General features: G+C 41.5%; 2 protein-coding genes across 3 annotated transcripts in view; both read left to right on the forward strand.

Moving 5' to 3' along the window:
• The window catches only part of LOC109936338 (cell surface hyaluronidase-like), an 84955-nt gene that overhangs the window by 41504 nt on the left and 21991 nt on the right, over positions 1-21460 (forward strand). Inside the window, exon 18 of the mRNA XM_048615714.1 lies at positions 503-711. Within this exon, the coding sequence (XP_048471671.1) occupies positions 503-711 (209 nt within the window). The remainder of the gene's footprint in view (positions 1-502; positions 712-21460) is intronic.
• LOC109936348 (cell migration inducing hyaluronidase 1) overlaps positions 1-21460 on the forward strand; it is a 215934-nt gene that overhangs the window by 41409 nt on the left and 153065 nt on the right. The gene's annotated exons all lie outside the window — the stretch shown is intronic.

Consider the following 21460-nt stretch of genomic DNA (forward strand, 5'->3'; position numbering starts at 1 on the left):
CTCATCCCGCCCCCTTGACCTGTCCGTCCTCCCTGGACTGACCTATCTCCTCCCTACCTCCCCACCTACACTCACCTTTACTGGCTCCATCCCCGCCTCTTTGACCTGTCTGTCTCCTCTCCACCTATCTTCTCCTCTATCCATCTTCTATCCACCTCCCCCTTTCTCCCTATTTATTTCAGAACTCCCTTCCCCTCCCCCATTTCTGAAGAAGGGTCTAGGCCCGAAACGTCAGCTTTCCTGCTCCTCTGATGCTGCTCGACCAGCTGTGTTCATCCAACTCTACACCTTGTTATCCTAATTTACAATTTCCGTTCTAAGTGTTGACATCGAGATGGTGGTGGTTCATATTGAGTATCTAGGACAGGCTGTCTTTTCCTTTTGGCATTTTATATTCGGAAGGAGGGAACAATAAATGTGTCCTTGCCAGCTGTAGGAGAACAAAAAATCGAAACATGCTATTGTTTTTATTGAAGCACAATTTCTCTCTTAATTCACTCAGCTGTATGTTCAGGCCTGGCGCCCAGAGAACCTGTCTCTGCTCATCACAAAGGATTCATACCCAGACCATCCCCTGACGCTGCAGGGTGTAAATCGAGGAGCATCTTATCAACAGTACCAGCCTGTCATCATGCTGGAACAAGCCTACACATTACGGTGGAATGGCCGAACGCCTGAACAGATTGTCCTCTATCCGATCAACTTCAACCGGTAATTTACTGGGAACCCCTCCCAGTTTTAATGTGTTCATTTCCCAGTCTGAAGTTTCAGGTGCAGATTGGGTGAACTTCGGAAATGTCTTCTAGCGGGTAGGAGCTCTACTCAACTGAGGACTGCCGAAGTCATCTGGCTCCTGATTTGGTTTCATGTGCATCAAAAGTTTTTTGTTTAAACCACTTTAAAGCTCTCAACCTTCCAAGGGAGGATGATGCTACAGTGGATGAGTTAATAATTTTTGCAAACTACTTCAGAGGAAAATTAAAACTAATTGTAAGAACCTGGTGAGAGAGCAGTGCATTATTGAACTGAAGTGACAAGGTCAGTGTGGTTCCAAGCTGCTTCGGCTGATCTAGGACAGGCTGATGGTAATGATGCTGCAGTTGGCCTCAGTACCTAGAGCCAGAGATGGTCTATTTCGACAGGGTTTGGAATTTTGGTTTCTGTAGAGGCTCTGAAGAGGTGGACTTGTTAGGGTAGGTTTTAATCCACACCATTAAGGTGGAGTAGAGAAGGAAGTCGGGTGAAGGAGCAAAAACAAAGTTGCTGGAAAAGCTCAGCAGGTCTGGCAGGATCTGTGAAGCAGAAAACAGAGTTAACGTTTCTGGTCTGGTGACCCTTCCTCAGAACAGACCCCTCCTCGGGTGAAGGAGCCTTGGCCAGCAGGATTGTGCCCTGACTTGTGTTCCTTCCATTTCAACAAAACTGAGGCTCTCTAACAGGCGCAATGTGTTCTTCACTTCACATTCCTCCTCTATTCCCCACCCAGGCAAAGTGTGTGACTCAGCATTTACAAATGAGAATTTACTCTGCCCACTCACAATGTGATGTCATGTTTATTGGGTTTGATCGTGACATCCCCTTCCCCTCAGTTGAATAATCTATCAACAGTTTGTATCTGGGTGCTGTTCAGAATAGCTCCTGAGTCTAAACTGAACAAGCAGTTGTGGTTCTCTTATATCCCCATTTCCATCATGGCTAAAGCCTCATGATCCTGCCCAAAGCAACAACCTGCATTTGTATACCACCTTTACTCTCATGAAGGGCTCTTCATAGGAGCATTATCAAACAGAAGTCGGTAACCTGCCTGTTGTGAGAGATGTTAACTTTGCAGTACTATTTACAGATCACCAACAGTTCCATATATACTCGGGTAAAGGTCAGTCTTCTCTCTTTCTCCCCACCCCTCTCTTTCTCCCCACCCCTCTCTCTCTCAAACCCCACCCCTCTGTCTATTTATAATATATATAAAGTCAACTCCAGATGTTTTGCCAAAAGATCCAAACCCTCTGGTCCTACCACCCACTCAGCACTGAAGTCAAACTTGGCCTCCTACAGTCTGACTCATTTGAGTGTGTGCTGTTCTATGATTTTAGCAAAGTTGGCTCCCCCCTGTTTGCTTGGTGTCAAGTGTACTGTGCATCTACCAATCCTCTGTCCAATATGGCAACATGGTTCAAGAAGAAACAAGGCTGGGTATCTGCTGTTCAAACATAAAGGTGTTGTGATTGCACAGCAGACAAATATTTATGCAGTACCTAAGAGAAAACCAGCTTTCAGAGAAATATCAAAAGCAAATATTGCTGGAGAAACTCAGCAGTTTGTGTCCCTAACTAAGAGAATATTCTTGCTATGGAGGGAGTGCAGCCAAGGTTCACTAGTCAGGGACTTTTACAAGTCTTTTCCAGCAGCCAGATTATCAGAAATGGAAGAAAATCTCACAGCAACTTGCATTTAAATTGCACCTTTAATGGTATAATATTTTAAAGTGATGTGCAAAAGAAGCAAGGGTAATATGAAAAAAATCATCTTCACACAGCAAGGGTTAGAGTATAGAAAACACTGCCTGGAAATGTGGCGGAGGCAGATACAACAGAGGCGTTCAAGGTGGGGAGACAGTAAGGACTGAAGACGCTGGAAGCCAGAGTCAATAAATGTGAAGCTGGAAAAGCACAGCAGGTCAGACAGTATCCAAGGAGCAGAAAGTCAATGTTTCAGGCCGAAACCTTTTGTCAGGACTGTCATTGGATGATTATTGCATACAAGGGGGAGAAAGCAGGCGACGTGCACTAGATAATGATGTTCATTTAATGAGCCAGAACAGACCCAATGGGTCGAATGTCCTCCTTCTATGCCGGAACAATTCCGTAATTAACATGGGTTTAGATAATGGGAAGGGGGATGGTGTTGTAGCAAGTCAGGTAGTTGGAAGCCTCGCTTCCTCCCACCCAGACCATTTATCTGGTATGAGCCCCACTGAGACTGAAAACTGAGCCTCAAAATCTAAAGCCCATGGAGGCCTTTAGCTTCCTCAAACACATGGCAATGTTTTCAGGTATGGAATTTAGCCAGACTCTGTTTAAATTTCTACATGTTACGTGGGACTTTAGATATGTTGAGAGAGTAGAGAATGTTAGGGTGCAGAAAAGGTTAATGATGTGTGATGTGTGAAGTATGAAGTATGAGGTTTGCACTGGCAGGCAAATCAGTAGAGACACAGTTTTAAGATCACTGGCACTTGAGAACAGTTTTGTTTACACAAAATGTTGTTCTGATCTGGAATGGATTGCCTGAAAGGGCTGGTGGAATCAGATTTAGGATTAACATTTAAAAGGATTTGAGTAAATATTTGAAAAGGATAAATTTATAGAGGAACAATAGACTGAAATGCTCCATGCTTTATAATTGTGTTAACTTCTAAGCTTCACAATTCATCTGCTTGAACAATCCTCAGTGTACAAAGGTTTGCTACTTGTCAGAATTGTGGATATAGCAGTTTATGGGATTTCGCTGATTAATTTGTACAGATTTCAGCTGGACTGACCATTCTCCCAATTCCTACTGCCTTGAGATTTGTGATGGGACTAAAATCAGTCACAGGCATCGACCGTGCAGAGCTCACAACGTGTTGTCTACAACTTAGCATGACCATGGTCAGCGTCAGTAACTTGGTCATTACATCTAGTCTCCTTGTCACTGCTCAGCTACACACCACAGTAAAATTGTGCATCTTGTCTACCCAGCTTGCTACATCTGAGAGTATGACAGTGTGTAATCACTGACTTCAGTATTAGTCCAGGCTGAATGTGTTAAAATGGCATGTGTGCTGAGGCATGGAGCGCTTAGGAGCTATATCGAGCGCTGTGTCAGATGCAGGCTGGGACAAGTTGAAAAATAAGTCCTTCAAGTTTACCTAAGTTGACAATAGTTGATCTGGATATTAAACTGTTCCCACCCTAGTTCTGAGTCACTGCTAAGAAAATAATTTGAAGAAAATGTTGTGAAGTGTGTTGCGACACACAAAGAGCAGTGGACATGTTCAGTTCTCATTTAGAAAGCTGGAAGTAGCTGAAGAAATAATTTTCTGTATTTTGGCTATAATTTAGCTATGCCCTCACTCCTTCCTATTTCCAGTTAGTGGTACATTCACATTCCAGATTTAGTGGCCAGAGTGAAATGACTGGGGCTTCGAAACCAAGGCACAGCTTTGAGGAATAAAGAAAATTTATTGTGCTTTATGATTTTCACAAACGCAGGACGTGCAATCAATCGAGTTATTTTGAAGTTAATTTGCAGTTTGAATGTTCAAAACATGGTAATCATGGTGTGCACAGCAAGATCCCACAGCTGCAATGGGCTAAATGACCAAGTAATCTCTTTAAATTATGCTGGTTTAGGGATGATTTTGGAACATCTCTGCTCTTGGAAAATTTGTGTCTTGGGATTTTTAAAAGTCCTCCTGAAAAGGCTTCACTTAACACACTCATTTGAAAGACCATATTTTCCATAGTGCAGTGCTCATATTTCAACAGGTCTGGAGTCCCATATAGGCCAGCATAGGTAAGGATGACAGATTTCATTCCTTGCAGAGCATTATTGAACCAGAGGGGTCTTTTATCATTAATAGTTCCACAATCACCATTAGTGAGACCAAAGCTTTCACATCCAGATTTCATTAATTGAATTTGAATTCCATCAGATGCCACAGTGAGAATTGAACCATGTTCCAGAGCATTAGCCTTGGGTTAATAATCCAATGGCAGTAACACTCTGCCACCATCTGCCTTGAATTGGGTTGTAGTGAGACTCGATGCTTTAGATTTGGCTCTGGCCTGTTATTACACAATAACAATTAGGCCACTGCTCATCAGCTTGGGTGATAAAGCAAATAGACTGGAATTCTTTTCACCCTTCATAACCAACAAGCTTATTTGAGATTTAGCTGCATTTTTACCACAGTCGTAAATGTCAATGATTGGGCTGTACAGGAATGTGGAGTTGAGATTAAAATTGCAGGTTGTTTTACTATAACACAAATAGTTGCATTCTTGTGCGACCTCAAGCTATAGAAAGTTGCGCTATAGAAAATTGTGTTATAGGGAAATTGCTATACCTGTACAGTAGAAAGTTTTCATTATCCAAATAGCATCCAGTATTCATCAGTCGCGTTACAGCCGATTCTCGTTAATGGAGCACACGTTATAGCAGAAATAGCTGTAGATCGGTTGCGATCCTATTGAATGGTCGAGTAGGCATGAAGGGCTGAGTGGCCTACTCCTACTCCTTGTTTGTCTGAGGTATTTTAGTTGATGAATGGGTTAATGTATCTCATCATCTATTTAAGAATGATGATTGACAGAAATGAAAGATGGGTGTAGCCCTAGCTGTCTTACTGTTGTGGTTCTAGAATATTTCTGAAGAGAACAATGAATTTGGGCAGGGCTGTGTGAAAATGCTGTTAAGGCAAATAGCCTGGGAGTGTTGAATATTGTTTCCCAGTTCCAGCAGCAAAGAGATTAAATTATTGTTTGAAAACAGCTAATAATAAAAGGTATGGAGAGTGAGCTGGAGAATGGTAGTAGATTAAATGATTTGATGTAACGGATGATGGGATAGATAACTTGATTCTCTGCCATGACATTCTGTGATTTAATGATTTATTTTTTTGGCCGCCAAATCACATGCAACACTCCCACTTCTGATGCAGCTCAACTTAGCTGTAGGCTAAAGCGTGTTTACACTAAGCTAACAATAAGCCTTCACAATAACCTCAAGTGCACTTCCCTCCTGCCACTTGTAAGATTTCCCATTTCCCACAACAGCCACGCTTGTGGCTGTTTTGAATGAGACTGCTAATTTAGTCCCCATTATCGTAGAATTAGCGACAATTTTGGTACTCTGCAATCATCATGTCCTCCAGGAGCTGCATTGAAACTGACTTCGATTAGTACCTTATGGCTACAATAAATGTTGTATCCCGTGCTGACTGTTTACAGCCAATTTGAAAACAGGTCTCAAAGGGAGCCAGGCAAATTCATCATGTAGCAACATTCCCATTTCGTTATCGGATTAAGGTTCAGGAAAGGAGAGGTGAAACGGCCATTCAATACACAGCAGCAAAGAATTAGCTTGAAATTTGCTAGAACGATCACTGTTCAGTGACCTCCATCCACTTTTTTCTATATATTTATGTATTTGCTCATTTAATGTTTATATTTCAGCTGTTTTCAGGGAGCCAGCACATAGAGAAAACACAAAGAGAGAACCATACTTGTTAGCACTTGTTGGGTGGCAACAAGCCAGTAATCAGTATGGAAGATTGAGTGTTGGGGAGGAGAAATATTTTGGTTTGGTTTGGTCTGGTCTGGACTGGTCCGCTGTGCTAGGAAGCAGCTGGTCTTTCTCTATGATTAAATGGCTGTGCTATCAATTTCATCATTGTACAATTAATTCAACATATTATGGGTAGTTCAGTAAACTAAGAAAGCGGATCCCTCTCTGATCGAAGTCTGATTTCTCTTCAAAGTATTTGTATATATCTGAATGGAGAGCACTATCCTCTATATGCGCGAGATGCCAGAGGTGTGTAAAAGTTGATGTACCTCAGCTGTCTTTTACTGAATGAAGTTTGGGCATTCACAAATCATTCTTGTCATTTATAACTACAGTTTATGTAAAATGTGCCTTCCGTTCTTTATGGAATGTAGGCACTGCTGACAGGTAAACAGTGACAAAGCTTTCATTAATCGCACTCTTTCAAATCTTTCTGTCAGCGTTGTGACAGTGAGTAGACTTTGGAAGTCTGAGTTATAATCAGTGTGCAAATCATGCAAGCAAATTCCTGACTACTTCACTTTTTTATTATATTTAAGATCACAAAATCGTGTTTTACCACTTACTGCAAATTGCAATCTTTGCCTCATTGTGACATCTTGTCATTTATATAAACCAAGTCAAATTAAGTACATATAATTCTAATTATAAATTATCGGAACATGCGAATTATGAGCAAGAGTTTGGTCCTTCAAGCCTGCTCCATTATTAAATAAGATTGTGGCTATTTTGATTGTAATCTCAACTCCACATTCCCACCTACCCCTGATGACCTCTCATCTCCTTGATTAGCAAGAATCTATCTACTTCTGCCCTGAAAGTAGACTCTGCTACCCTCACCTTCTCAGGAAAAGACATCCTAAGACTTGACCTTCAGGGGAAAAATAATCTCCTCTTTGCTGCCTTAAGTGAGTGATCCCTTATAAATACTGAACCCTTTAGTTCCAGATTCTCCCACACGTGGAACAATTCTTTCTACAACCAGACTGTCAAGCTTCCTCAGTATTTTATGTTTCAACCAAGTCACTTCTCACTTTTCTAACCTCCAGAGTGTACAAGCCTGGCCAGTCCAACCATTCCTCATATCAGCCTGTCCATTCCACGTAGGAGTCTCCTCTGAGCTGTTTCCAATACATTTATCGCCTTCCTTAAGTGAGGAAACCAATACTGCACACTATGTGTACATATGTACTCTCACTGGTCCCCAGTAAAATTGAAGCATAACTTGTCTACTTTTGTGTTAAATTCTCTACAATAAATTGTAACATTTAATTAAGGAGTTAGATATAGCACTTGGGGCTAAAGGAATCAAAGGTGATGGGGAAAAGCAAGAACATGCTATTGAGTTGAAAGATCAGCCCTGATCATAAATGAATGGCAAAGCAAGCTGAAAGGGCTGAATGGCCTATTCCTGCTCCTATTTTATGTTTCTACAATTATCTTTTTGATTACTTCCTGCACCTGGATACTAACCTTTTATGATTCATGAACTAGGAGATGTAGATCCCTCTGCACCTTAGAGCTCTGCAACCTCCCACCAGAAACAAAACATTTACACCTACTCTTTGGTTTCTGTTAGCTAACCATTTTTCTGCCCATGACAATGTATGACTCTCTACATCATGAGCCTTTATTTTCCACTATAACTTTTTGATGTGGCACCTTGTGAAATACCTTCTAGAAATATAAGTACAATACGTTGGCTGTTCCTCTTTTACCCTACTTCAAAGAAGCCCAATTTATTTCCCTTTCACAAAACCATGTTGACCCTGCCTGGTTACCTTGAACTGTTCTAAGTGCCTTGCTTTAATATCTTTAAAAATTCTTTTTTAACACTTTCTTGATGACAGATGTGAAGTTGACTATCCTGTACTTTCCTACACTGTCTTCCTCTTTTTTTTTAATAAAGGAGTTATATTCAATGTTTTTCAATCAAATGGAACCTTTTATGAATGTGGAGAATTTTGGAAAGTTAAGGTCAATGCTTCAATTATCTCATTTGGTAATTTCTTTTAACACTGTAGAATGACGTCCATCAGGACACAGGGAGATGTCAGCCTGTACTTCTGACATTTCATTTATTACCACTTCCTTGGTGATTGGAATTTTCTTGAGTTCCTCCCTCTGTTTTATTTCCTCTATTACAGCTATGTTTGCAATGTTACTTTCATCCTCCTATGGTGAAGACTGATGGAAAATGCCTATACCATTCATTTGCCACCTCCTTTCCCTTTCAAATAAAGGCCAACATTCCATTTGCCATCCCTATTATGCACTGAACTTGAATGCTTTCAATATGCAATTTATGCACAGCTCACATAACCACAGAGTGTACCACAAAAGAAGAAATAATAGGTTGTCCAAAATGTATAATGATAATCATATGCAATTTTAAGCTACACCAAAAGTGAGAAAAATCAGATGGGTAAAAATAGCCGGGAAAAGAATTTCACAGAATGTCTTCAGCATGGTTTCTTAGGAAACCACATTCTGGGGCTGACCAGACAGCAAGTTATACTGGAAATGGACTTGTGCATTGAGAGAGAGCTAAAACGTACAGTGACAGTATTCGTCCCCTTATCTAAGGAAATATAGCCTGACATTGGAGGCAGTCCAGCTGGTAGGTTGATCTTGTTGTGGTTGAATTTTCTTAGGAGAGGTTGACTAGCTTGGACTCAGCGGAGTTCAGGAGAATGAAGGGCAACTTTATTGAAACATGTAAGATTCTTTGGGGATTGACAGGATAGATGGTGAGAAGCTGTTTCTCTTCTTGTGGGAGAGTCCAGGACTGGGACGGTGTACTTTCAGAACGTGGCCACACATTTAAGACAGAGATGAGGAGGAATTTCTTCTCTCTGAGGGTCTTGAATCTATGGAATTCTTTGTCACAGAGGGCAGTCAAGACTGGATTGTTAAGTATATTCAAGCCTGAGAGAGAGACTGATTTTTAATCAAGGGTTATGGGGAAATGACAAAAAAGTGGAGTGTGGATTATCAGATCAGTCATGTTCATTTTACATTGTGGAGCAGACTCAATGGTCTACTTTAACACCTATGATCTTACCATTAGGTGGCCTGTACACCACTCCCACAAGTGACCTTTTGCCTTTGTCATTCCTCATCTTGACCCAAACCACTTTTACCTCCTGGTTTCCCAAACTTGGGTCACTTCTGTCCATCATGCTAATATTACCGATATTTGACAAAGCCACCCCTCCACTTTTATTCCAGCTTTCTCTCCTTTGTAAATGTCCTGAGCCTACAAGGTTCAAGTCCCAAACTGTATTCTTGCAGCTATATCTCTGTTCTGGCTATCAGATCATACATAGTTATTACTCTTTGCATTATCAGTTCATTTGTATTGTTCCAAACACTGTGCATTCTGATAGACTTTAGTTTTGTCTTTTTTATTGCTTTTGTAACATCTGGCCTGATTTGTTGATTTATTCTTAAATATGTACTCTGTATTCCTTCCTTTCATGTTCTGTTTATCATTTTCAAGTATTTCCCCTTGACTTGTCTATACATTGGGTCACCACATCTTCCCAAATTTGACTCCTTGCACCACTACTTAATTAAAAGGCCCCTGTTTGTCAAGTTATGTGGCCTCAGCATGGTACAGGTTTAGATTGTCCCAATGATGTAGATCCCACATTCCCCAAAGAGGGTCTCATGAACCAGAACTATATGTTGTGGTGCCTATATGGACCATGGTGACTGGATCCTCCCAGTCTCATTGCAAGTCCCCCTCTAGTCCTGAGTGATGACCCATACCCCAGCACCAGGAAAACAACCGTCTGGATTCGTGCTCTTTGCTGCAGAGAACAGCATCAGACCCCTCACTAGATTGTACTAATAGTAGTGGCAATCTTTTCTGCTCCCAAATCTTGAATGGCTTCCTGTGTAACAATGTCATGGTCAATTAGCCCATCTGCCCTACTTTGAGGAACTAACAGATCGGGTTGATGTGTTGTACATGGATTTCCAAAAGACATTTTATCAAGTGTCACATCGTAGACTTGTGAGCAAAGTTAAAGCTCATGGAATAAAAGTGACAGTGTCAACATGGATTGAGAGCTGACTGAAGAACTTGGAACAGCTAGTAGTGGTGAACAGTTATTTTTCAGGTTGGAAGATGGTGTAGAATAGGCTTCTTCAAAGGTGAATATGAGAAGCACTGCTTTTCTTGTTATACATTAATAATCTGCACTTTGATACCCAAGGCCCGATTTCAACACTTTCAATTGACAAGATTTGGAAGTATTGTGAACTGAGAGGAGGATAGGGATGGAGTTCAAGAGGATATAAAAAGTTTGGCAACATGGGTGGAATGTTGCAAGTTAAATTTAATGTCAAGAAATCTGAGGGCAGCAAGACTGAAGAGAGACAGTGGGACATAAAGGGTGTAATTCTAAAGTTGATGCAGTAACAGATGAGCCTGAGGCTATAGTGCACAAATCATTGAAAGTGGCAGCGCAGGTTGAAGGGTGAAAAAGACACGTACGTTCCTGGGATTTATAATTGTAGGTAATAAAGTACAAAGGCAGGAAAGCTAAAGCAAGCCTTTTTATAAAACACTAGTTCAGTCTCAACTGGAGTTTCTGAGCACCCAAACTTTGAGCAGGAGTGAGTACTTTGGCCCTCAGGCCTGTTTCACCATTCAGTAAGATCATTGCTGATCGTAATATGGTCTCAACTTGACTTTCTGTATTTAAATTTAACCTGCAATAGTCCACTCATGTCACCAATCAGTCCTTATCCACTTGAACTCTATCTCTATCCTGCTCACAGTTTTGCCAAGCCCAAAAACATTAACTCATTAGTCAAGAATCTTTCTATCTCCACCGTAAAAACATTCAATGCCCCCCCCACCATCTCCACTTCTTTCTGGGAAGAGAATTCCACAGACTTCCAACACTTTCTGAGAGAAACATTTTTCTCCTTGTTCTTGTCTTAAATGAGAGACCTCTTATTTTTAAACTAGTTCCTGCCTATCCCATAGGGAGAAGCACCCTAACATTCCCTCAGAATCTTATGCTTCAATAAGATCACCTCTCATTCTTGAATACTCCACAGGCTACAGGCCAAGCCTGTCTTGCCTTTCCTGATAAGGTAACACCCTCAACTAAGGAATCAGTCAAGGGACCCTTCTCTGAACAACTTCCAGTGCAGTTATGTTCTTTCTGAATTAAGGTGACTAAAAATGAGCACAGGACTCTAAATGTAGTTGCGCCAATGCCTTGTACAACTGTAGCAATGCGTTCCTACTTTAATATTTCAATCTTTTTACAATAAACAGCAGCATTCCATTTGCCTTCCTAATAACTTGCTGCTCTAGCATTCTAAGTTTTAGTGAGTGACATATTAGAATGCCCATATCCCTCTGTAACTCAGCAGTTCAATTTTTTTTTTCAACAGCATATCATGCAGAGGTTGTAGAGAGGGTGCAGGAAAGACTTGTCAGAGTGGTTCTGGGATAGAGCCTCTTTAGTTACATGGATGTATTGAAGAAGCTGGAGTTTTTCTCCTTAGAGAGAAGGCTGAGAGGGGATTTGATAGATAATCAAGATCATGAAGGGTCTGGACAAAGCAGATTGGGAAAAAGAATGATGGAAGGGGTGAAAACCAGAGGAGGAAATAGAAGGATACAGACCACGTAGAGGTGAAAGGTTTTTAGGTTAGATCGGTGTCATGTGTGTCAACGCAGTCTTGGTGGGCCGAAGGGCCTGTTCTTATGTCACCAACACAAGGTGATTGGTAAAAGAAAACGTTACGTGGGGAAGAATTTCTTTTAAATGCAACGATTGTTAGAAAATGCAGTGCATTGCCTGTGAATGAATCTGTCTTTGCCACAATCAGAGGAGGGGGAGAATAGGAAAAGCACTTGAAGAGAAAATAAAAATGCAGAGCTCCAGAATAAGGTATTTTCTGACTTGTTCCAGCAGAAAGCCTGCACAGATACGGCTGGTCAAATGACCTCTCTCTGTACCTGTGAGCAGTTTATGAATTAAACCTACAGAGATGCCAACTTTGGGAACATAACCGAGCTGCAGACATGTGAACTTGTAAGTTGTTTTCCTGCAAATTACTTCAAGTGGAAACCATTTGAATATATTTCAAGAAACAGTCACATCTATTATGCTGAAATAACACCATCTGTTTGAGCTCGGTAGGAGATTTCTACATGTAAACTATCACGTAAGTTGGTAACTGCTGTGATTGATTAAGGCCCAAACAGGAGTTAGGATGTTGGTTTCCTGTCCAGCTAAGAAATATTCGGAGATGGTCGAGTTTGCCCCAGAAATGAAGCCAGGTCTACTAAATGAGAATAACAGCAAACTCCTGACTCTTTGACCGCAGGAAGGATAGACCATCATACATTTCAGGTCTGTTCCAGGCATTTAGCAACGGAAAAATGAGTTGGAACTATGAAGGAAGGAGAAAAGCTGGATTTCCAGCAGTGGCTGGATTGGATTAAGTGTGAGTTCAAACACAAATGTGCTGATGACTGTGTGAGATTGAGGAAGGTCGGTGACTCATGGTTACAGCAGCACAGGCTGTTGACAGTGAGTTTGACCAGGTTCCCTCCACCCCATTCCCATCTTGTGGGCAAAGTGGAAAGCAGACAGGATGGATTTAGATATGAAGGGAAAGACGATGACAGTGACATGTTCCAAAACATCGGGAAGGAAATTAAGTGTCAAATGTGACATTTTCAGATATTGGTAAAGACCAGCATTTTGAAAGGATATGGGTCAGCATGAGAGATTAAGGAGACATCTGACTTAGACATTTCAACACACTTAAGCCTGAAGTGCTAATTTTGGAAGAGCATTTCCCACTCTCATTCTGCTTCATTGCCCTTTTTACATGTCCTTGGTTCTCCAGCCTGGCAGAGAATCAAACCGAGCTGATTCATTATAGCTGCAAAATTAACAAGGGTTTGTCAAAGTGGGTGTTGCCCACATAAGTTCATTGCTGTCTCTAAACTGCTGGGAAAATGCAATGGGGCCAGTTTCAACCTTTATCAGTCTAACGCCATTGTCAGTAAAATGGTGGAAACTATTCTCACCAGGATTACTCAGTGGCACTTGCTCATTAATGTTTAGCGTGGGTTCTGCCCGGATGCATAGCTTCAGATCTCATGAGAGCCATGATCGAAACGTGGACAATAATGCTGAATTGCAGAGGTGAAGTGAGTGACTGCCCTTGACAGCATTTGACCAATGGTCACATTAATTAACCTGAGTAAATTTGAATCAGGGAAAATGTTTCCACTGCTGGGAGTCAAACTTGGCACAAAGGAAAATGATTGTTCTCCAAAAATCACAATGATCCCAGCTCCAGGACATCACTGCAAAAATTCTAGCAGCATCCTAGACCCAATCATCTTTAGAAGGTCCATCAATGACCTTACCCCATCAGAAGGTCATAAATGCGGATATTCCCTGTTTGTGGAATGTTCAGACTATTCATAGTCCCTCAGATAATGAAGCAGCCCATGTTTACATGCAGCAAGGTCTGGAGTAAAATCAGGCTTGGACTTGTAAGTGGCAAGTAATATTTATGCCACAGAAGTGCCAGGCAGTATACACCTCTAATAAGAAAGTGCTTAAACATTTCCCCTTAACATTCAAGGCCATTACCATAGTCAATTCTCCAACATCCCACAGGCCACCAGTGACAATAAACTCAACTGGTGCATTTTCATAAATACTGTGACAAGGAGGGGAGGTCAGAGACTAGGAGGAACTTCAGTAAGTAACTCACCTTCTGACTTCCCAAAGCCTGTCCACCATCTAAAAGGCACAAGTCAGGAGTGTGATGGAATACTCCCTACTTGTCTGGAAGAGGGCAGATCCAACAACAGTCTAGAAGCTTGACACCATCCAGGATAAATCATCCTGCTTGATTGGTACCCCATCTGCGACTTTCAACATTCACTCCTTCCACCACTAGTCAAACATGATAACAATGTATGCTATCTACAAGCTGCACTCAGCAACTCAGTAAAGGTCCTTCAACAGCACCTCCCAAATCTGTGGCCTCTACAACCTTGAGATGCAGCAGGGGTGAGGGAATGCCACCACCTGCTAGTTCCCCTCCAAGACTTCCTCCAGCCTGACCTTAGATTATCCTTGTCCCTTCACTGTCACTGGATCAAAATCCTTGAATCCCCTTCCTACTGCATGTAGAGTGTTCCTGTACCAGAGACTGCAGCAACACAAGGAGGCTCATTATATCACCTTCTCAAGGGCAGTTAGGGATGGGCAATAAATGCTAACTTGTCAGCAAAATATAGCAAGTTTCTTCAAGTATTTTATCGCATTCCCTCAATAAGTTTCACTGATTCCAACTCACCAGATTGTGGTTATTATTTACATATTCTTCACTTAGTGCTGCAAAAGTGTTCAGTTAACCATGACCTTTAATATTCTGAAACCAATCTTGAATGTTTGCCCCTTATTTCCCTGGTCAGCAATAACAATGTTTAGTTTTTTTTTGCTGTATCAAACCTGTTTTTGTAATTTTACATAGGTCAATTTGTATCATTGATAGGCATAGGTGAGGTCCTGGAAGACTGGAGGCTGGATAATGTGGTGCCACTATTTACGAATGGTGGTAAGGAAAAGCCAGGGAACTAATGACTGGAGAGCCTGATCAGGACCTGATGAAGGGTCTAGATCTGAAACGTTGACTCTCCTGCTCCTGTGATGCTGCCTGACCTACTGTGTTCCTCTAGCTCCACACTCTATCGACTCTGACTGCAGTATATGCAGTTCTTGCTATCGTCGGTAGTGGGAAAGTTGTTGGAGGAAATCCTGAGAGACAGGATTCACCAGTATTTGAAAGAGCAAGGACTGATTAGACATAGTCAACATGGCTTTGTGCGTGGGAAGTCATGTCTCACTAACTTGTTTGAGTTTTTCAAAGAAGTAACAAAAGGATTGATGAGGGCAGAGCAGCTGACATGATCTACATGGACTTCAGTAAGGTGCTCGATAAGGTTCCTCATGATCGACTGGTTAACAAGGTTAACATGGAACACAGGGAGAACTAGCCATTTGGGTACAGAACTGGTTCAAAGGTAGAAGATGGAGGGTGGTGGTGGAGGGTTGTTTTTCAGACTGGAGGCCTGTAACCAGCAGTGTGCTACAAGGATTGGTGCTGGGTCCACTGCTTTTTTTCATTTATATAAGTGATTTGAATGTGAACATAGGACATATGGTTAGTAAGTTTGCAGATGACAAAGTGTAGTGGACAGCAAAGGTGGTTATCTCAGAGTACACGAGACCTTGATCAGATGAGCCAATGGGCCAAGGTGTGGCAGGTGGAGTTTAATTTAGATTAATGTGAGGTGCTGCATTTTGGAAAGGCAAATCAGGGCAGGACGTATACACTAAAGGTCAAGGGGAGTGTTGCTGAACAGTGTGCAGGTTCATAGTTTCTTGAAAGTGGAGTTGCAGGTAGATAGGATAGTGAAGAAAGGCGTTTGGTATGCTTTCCTTTATTGGTCAGTGCATTGAATATAGGAGTTGGGAGGTCATGTTGCAGCTGTACAGGACATTAGTTAGGCCACTTTTGGAATACTGTGTGCAATTCTGGTCTCCCTGCTGTAGGAAGGATGTCGTGAAATTTGAAAGGTTTCAGAAAGGATTTGCAAGGATGTTGCTAGGATTGGAGGGTTTGAGCTATAGAGAGAGGCTGAATAGGCTGGGACTGTTGTCGCTGGAGCATCGGAGGCTAAGAGGTGACCTTATAGAGGCTTATAAAATCATGAGGGGCATGGATTGAATAAATGGGTCTTTTCCCTGGGCTGGGGAGTTCAAAACTAGAGGGCATAGGTTTAAGATGAGAGGGGAAAGATTTAAAGGGGACCCAAGGGGCAACATTTTCACGCAGAAGGTGATCTGTGTATGGGATGAGCTGCCAGAGGAAGTGGTGGAGGCTGGTATTATTATAACATTTGAAAGGCACCTGGGTGGGTACATGATTAGGAAGGATTTAGAGGGATGTGGGCTAAGTGCTGGTAAGCAGGACTAGATTAATTTAGGATATCTGGTCAGCATGGACAAGTTGGACTGAAGGGTCTGTTTCTGTGCTCTATGACTCTATGATGTTGGACTGGGGTGGACAAGGCCAAAAAGTCACACGACACCAGGTTAGAGTCTCACAGGTTTATTTGAAAACACTAGCTTTCTGAGCTCTGCTCCTTCATGGCACAGCTCCGAAAACTAGTGTTTTCAAATAAACCTGGGGGACTATAACCTGGTGTTGTGTGTTTTTTGACCTTGTCTATGACCCTAAACAAGTTTGCTTGTTTTGCTAATTCTGTTTTTGTGTCTGGCTTATTCTAGGTACATCCACATTTTGCCTTCTCTAGGGTTCAAGTATCCTTTCTGTAGCTGGGTCCTGAAAACTGCATGAGCGCAGGATCCAAAATAGAACAAATCCCTGCATGGACTGTTTGACTTTCTGTTATCTGGTCTTGTGTACTTTCACAAAAGTGGAACAAAATCAGTTCAGCCTCAAATTATGCACATCTTTGCGATTTTGTTTCTGTGAGTTACACATATATGAGTAAAAATTACACAGAACTAAAAACTGCCCTGCAACTGAATTCTCTTTTACTGCTGTGAGTCATTGGTCTCCCTCTATATTCAGTTCAAATTGCCAGTCTGTTGCAACCCCCTACAATTTAAAGACTAAATATAGATGAAAAACCTCTCTAACGCCTGAAACTATTACGGACCACTTCCGGTGTTTTTTAAATAAAAAGGTCCATCCAGATACATGTGGATTTCATATCTAGAGTAAGCTTTTCGACTGCAACTTTCAACACTCACATTATCCACTGAAATCCTTAGATTACTTGAACATTAAGCCCTCTGACAGATTGCTTAAGCATGTGCACCACTGTTAAATTTCTAAAGGACAAAATGCAATGTTGTTTACTTATAAATAATCAAAATGCAGAATGCATAACCAGCTAACTGACCTTTATTCACTTATAAAGGCACACGCATTGCATATTCATCAGCCATGGGATTAGTGTGTCAATTTTATGTGTAAATCTGTCCAGATAACACAATAATTCTTCAGTCTTCACTTGACACAGCTCAGATGACAGAAAAGAAATGATAAAAACAGACACTGCTTCAGCAGGTTGGTAATTTTGTCAGCCAAAATGTTGCTGCAAATTTCAAATTAGAAGCAGCATGTTTTTAAAAAAATTTCAGAGATAAACATTCAGAATCTATGAAAACTAATTTGAAACCATCTTACGCTTCCATACCCACAGATAATGGTTATGTCACGGGATGAGTCATTCAGAGGCCTTGACTGAAAAACCAAAAAAAATGAAGTCATGTTTCTTTATGGAGAATTAGAATTCAATTTTTAAAAGATCTGCTAATTTACAAAAGTTGATATCAGTAAGAGAGCTAATGATGATTCAGAATGATCCGCGCAGTAGCAATGCAAGATTGGTCTTCCGAGTGTTTCGAGGCTTTTTTTTCAGAAATAAGGCTTGCACTAACAGCAGTACAGTTTAGCATCTCCAGAACAGCCAGGGCAGAAGAAAAGAAGTCCTGAGTGGTTTCAGTGGCATATTTCTTAAATGGTGAGAGGTTGGGGAGTACAGATGTTCATAGGAGCCTTAGAGTCCTTGTTTATGAATGACTGAAAGTTAGCATGCAGATGCAATGTGGAGTGAGGATGGCAAATACTATGTTGACTATCATCGCAAGAGACTTCGAGTACACAGTGAGGATGTCTTGCTGTAACTAATAGGTGTCCTGAGTGCTTGCTTGGAATATTGTGTACAGTTTTGATCCCCTTCTCTAAGGAGGAATATACTTGCCATAAGTGAGTGTGACAAAGCTTCACCAGATTCATCCCTGGGATGATGAAATGGTTTTATGAGGCGAGATTGAGGAAACTGGACCTGTCGTGTCCAGAGTTTCATAGAATAAGTGGTGACCTCTTTGAAACTTACAAAGTTCTTCCAGGATATGACAGGATGGGTTTGGGTAAGATGTTTCCATTTAGCTGGTGACTCTACAACCAGGGGACATTCCCTCAAGATAAGGGATAGACCATTTGGGAGTGAAATGAGGTGGAATTTCTTTACTCAGACGTTGGAAAATCTTTGGAATACTGTACCCCAGTGGGCTGTGGAAATTCAAACATTGAGCAAGACAAAAATGTGTAGGTTTCCTGAGACTAATGACTTTGAGGGATAAATGCAGGAAAGTAATATTGAGGTAGATGGTCAGCTGTGATCTAATTGAATGGTGAGGCACACTTTATGGGCTGAATGGCCTGCTGTTCCTAGTATTTAACCAAAACCTATTCAATTCTTCATATTGTGCAGTTTATCCTATGTTTGCTCTAATTCTGGGCATAGATATCCTCTAGCGGTCCTTTAGGACTCCTTGCAATTGTCCGTAGCTGTCACTGGACCGTAGTTCCATTTGACATGAGTAAAACATGACAGCATGGTATTTGAGAGCCAGTTTCCAAGATACATTTGAGTATCCAATTGCAGTGTTCCTTGGGCAGAAGTTGTGACTTCATTCCACTTTCCCTTCAGACTTGTTGGTTCACCCTCTAGATGCTCAGTGTTGAATCTCTCACACTGAGAGCTCCCAGGCCCTCTGGCTGTATCCCAAAAATAGCCACATGCAGCAGAAGTTGTTCAGTCATTTCTTTCTCCCATATTCACGCCCCAACCCAAAGTACCCAATCATATTGATGCTATGTATATGTCCTGATATGCATGATGATTGGGCCCTTTCATCTTTGTATACAATCTCATCACAAGCTCCCACTATCTCTAGGCTAATGGCCCATGTAGGGATAGGAATTACTAAATATGCAGATAAGCCTTGGAGATATGCTGTGAACTGACTGTGACTTCTGGAGTCATGTGTTAGAAACTGTGCGAGTGGTTGTAACTACAGCAGGTCCAGGCAGTGATGCCCTCTGTTTAGATCATGTGCATAGTGTCAACAAATACTGTTTAAAGAACCACCTCGCGGTCTGGCCTGATCTTACTTGCAACTAAATCCAAAATAAAACAGTCTGTACTGCGGATGCTGAAAGTAACAACTTTACTGACCACAATCAAATTGGAATGGCATCGAAGGAGGTCATTTAGCCCCACAACGTTCACCTAGGCCTTGAAACATTTTGTTTGAGGAAAAGGAACCTTTCAAAAGAAATCTATGAAATTAACCGAGGTCTGCCAAGGCTGGTATTATGAACTAATTAAAGAAGTTGTAGTTTGGACAAAAGAATAAAACTTTGATAACGTGCATGGCTATGTAGGCTGAGGTGGGGGTGACAGTGAAAGTAAATGTCAAGATAACAAGTTACACATTTGGAATCCCTCTTTGGTTTGTCTTACTCGTTAGCCTGATGAACCAGTTCTCAGTTTGCAATTGTTTACGCTTGGTCTACTTCCAGACAAGTATCTTTAATTCTTTCAGACTTTCAAAACCCTAATCTCCTTGCAGCAACATCAGGCAGTTTTGTTGATGGTATACATGGTTCCTCCTACACCATTTACTGTTGCGCGGTCAATCCTTCCATTGAGCCAAAAGCAGTGCTCAGAATTCATGATGCATCGTATATCCTGCCATATCCTATAGTCATAAGCTTGTTTCACAGGAAGGTAGATATCCACCTGGATGTAAGTAGAACAGACATCATCTTTAGATGAACCAATGTGGTGCCTGCTTAAATGATCATGTCAGATTGTCACCTCAGATTCACTTTCCCCATCCCACACTCCTCACTGGCAAAGCCATGTGTCAGGATTGAAGGATCTGAATGTGTGCTCAGTCAAGAGCACTCAGATTAACTCTGACACTGATGGTCATTGTTCAGGCATGTATGTCCTGTATGTTGCAGTGTGTACAGTAAAACAGTATTGCCATTCTGCAGCAATGGCATGGATGGCTGCCTTGTTTAATGCATCTTTTTATATGGCTCAGGTGAGAGTGACAGCTGTTGTAATAGATTGTGTGAGTGTACTGGATCAATGTAATCTCTGTCCTGGGATGGTGAATGGACCTCTCAACTTCCTAGTAACCTCTTCAAGATCACAGTGGGATCCTGCTAGAGATCCAAGATGGTGAGGGGAAATGGTTCACAATGCCTCACTGTAAGGATGAGAAGGAATGCTGCAATTCTTCTGCCTCCTAAAAAATGTACAATTCTGTTTGATTGAAGGGGTAAAATGATGATAGGTTAGAAGAACCAAGGGTTATGGGGTGCACACATGAAAAATTGGGTCTGAGAAAACAGCCAAATCAGCCATGATAGTATTGAATGGTGAAGCAGGGCTGAATGGCCTACTTCTATATCCCAATATAGAACCAGTTTGGGGATCTTGTGAGAGCTAAGCAATGTAGGGACCAGTGTATCACTCATTCCTTCTTTTCTCTGAATGTACATTTCTGGAAAAGTCATGGCTGTCATATCCAATCCATGCCACCTCAGATAAACAAATACCATTTGCTTGAGAGAAAATTATTACCTGTTGCATGACTCAGGTTACATTCACAACTTTAAAAGTCCCCTACATTTATGTTGCTCCTATGATGACCTCAAGGAAGTCTAAAATGCTTCACTCGTAAATTAAGTTCTTTTGAAATGTTGTCATTTTTATAATGCAGAAAATACTGTAACCAGTTGGTGCATAGCAAAATCCCTTAAATAGCAACAAGGCAATGACCAGACAATCTGTTTGTGATGTTGGTTGAGGGATAAGTAATTGACCAGAAAATGGTGGAGAATTCCTCAGTTGTTTTTTTGAAATAGTGCTCTGGAATCTTTTCCATCCACCAGTGAGGTCAGATGTTAAATAGATTGTGTGAAAGATGGTACCTCCAACTGTGCAGCAGTGCTTCCTCCATACTGCACTGCAGTGTTTGGCATGGATTCTGTACTCGTTCTACCATTTCCTCATTCCATACACGCACCACCCTCTGCATGATTAGGTTACCCCTCAGTTCCCTACTAAATCTTTCCCCTCTCACCTTAAATATATGCCCCTCTAGTTTTGGACTCCAGTACTCTGGTGGGGAAAGGTATTGGCTATTCACCTTATCTATGCCCCTCA

The sequence above is a fragment of the Rhincodon typus genome, chromosome 33 (assembly GCF_021869965.1).
Source record: "Rhincodon typus isolate 14 chromosome 33, sRhiTyp1.1, whole genome shotgun sequence".
Taxonomy (NCBI): Eukaryota; Metazoa; Chordata; class Chondrichthyes; order Orectolobiformes; family Rhincodontidae; genus Rhincodon; species Rhincodon typus.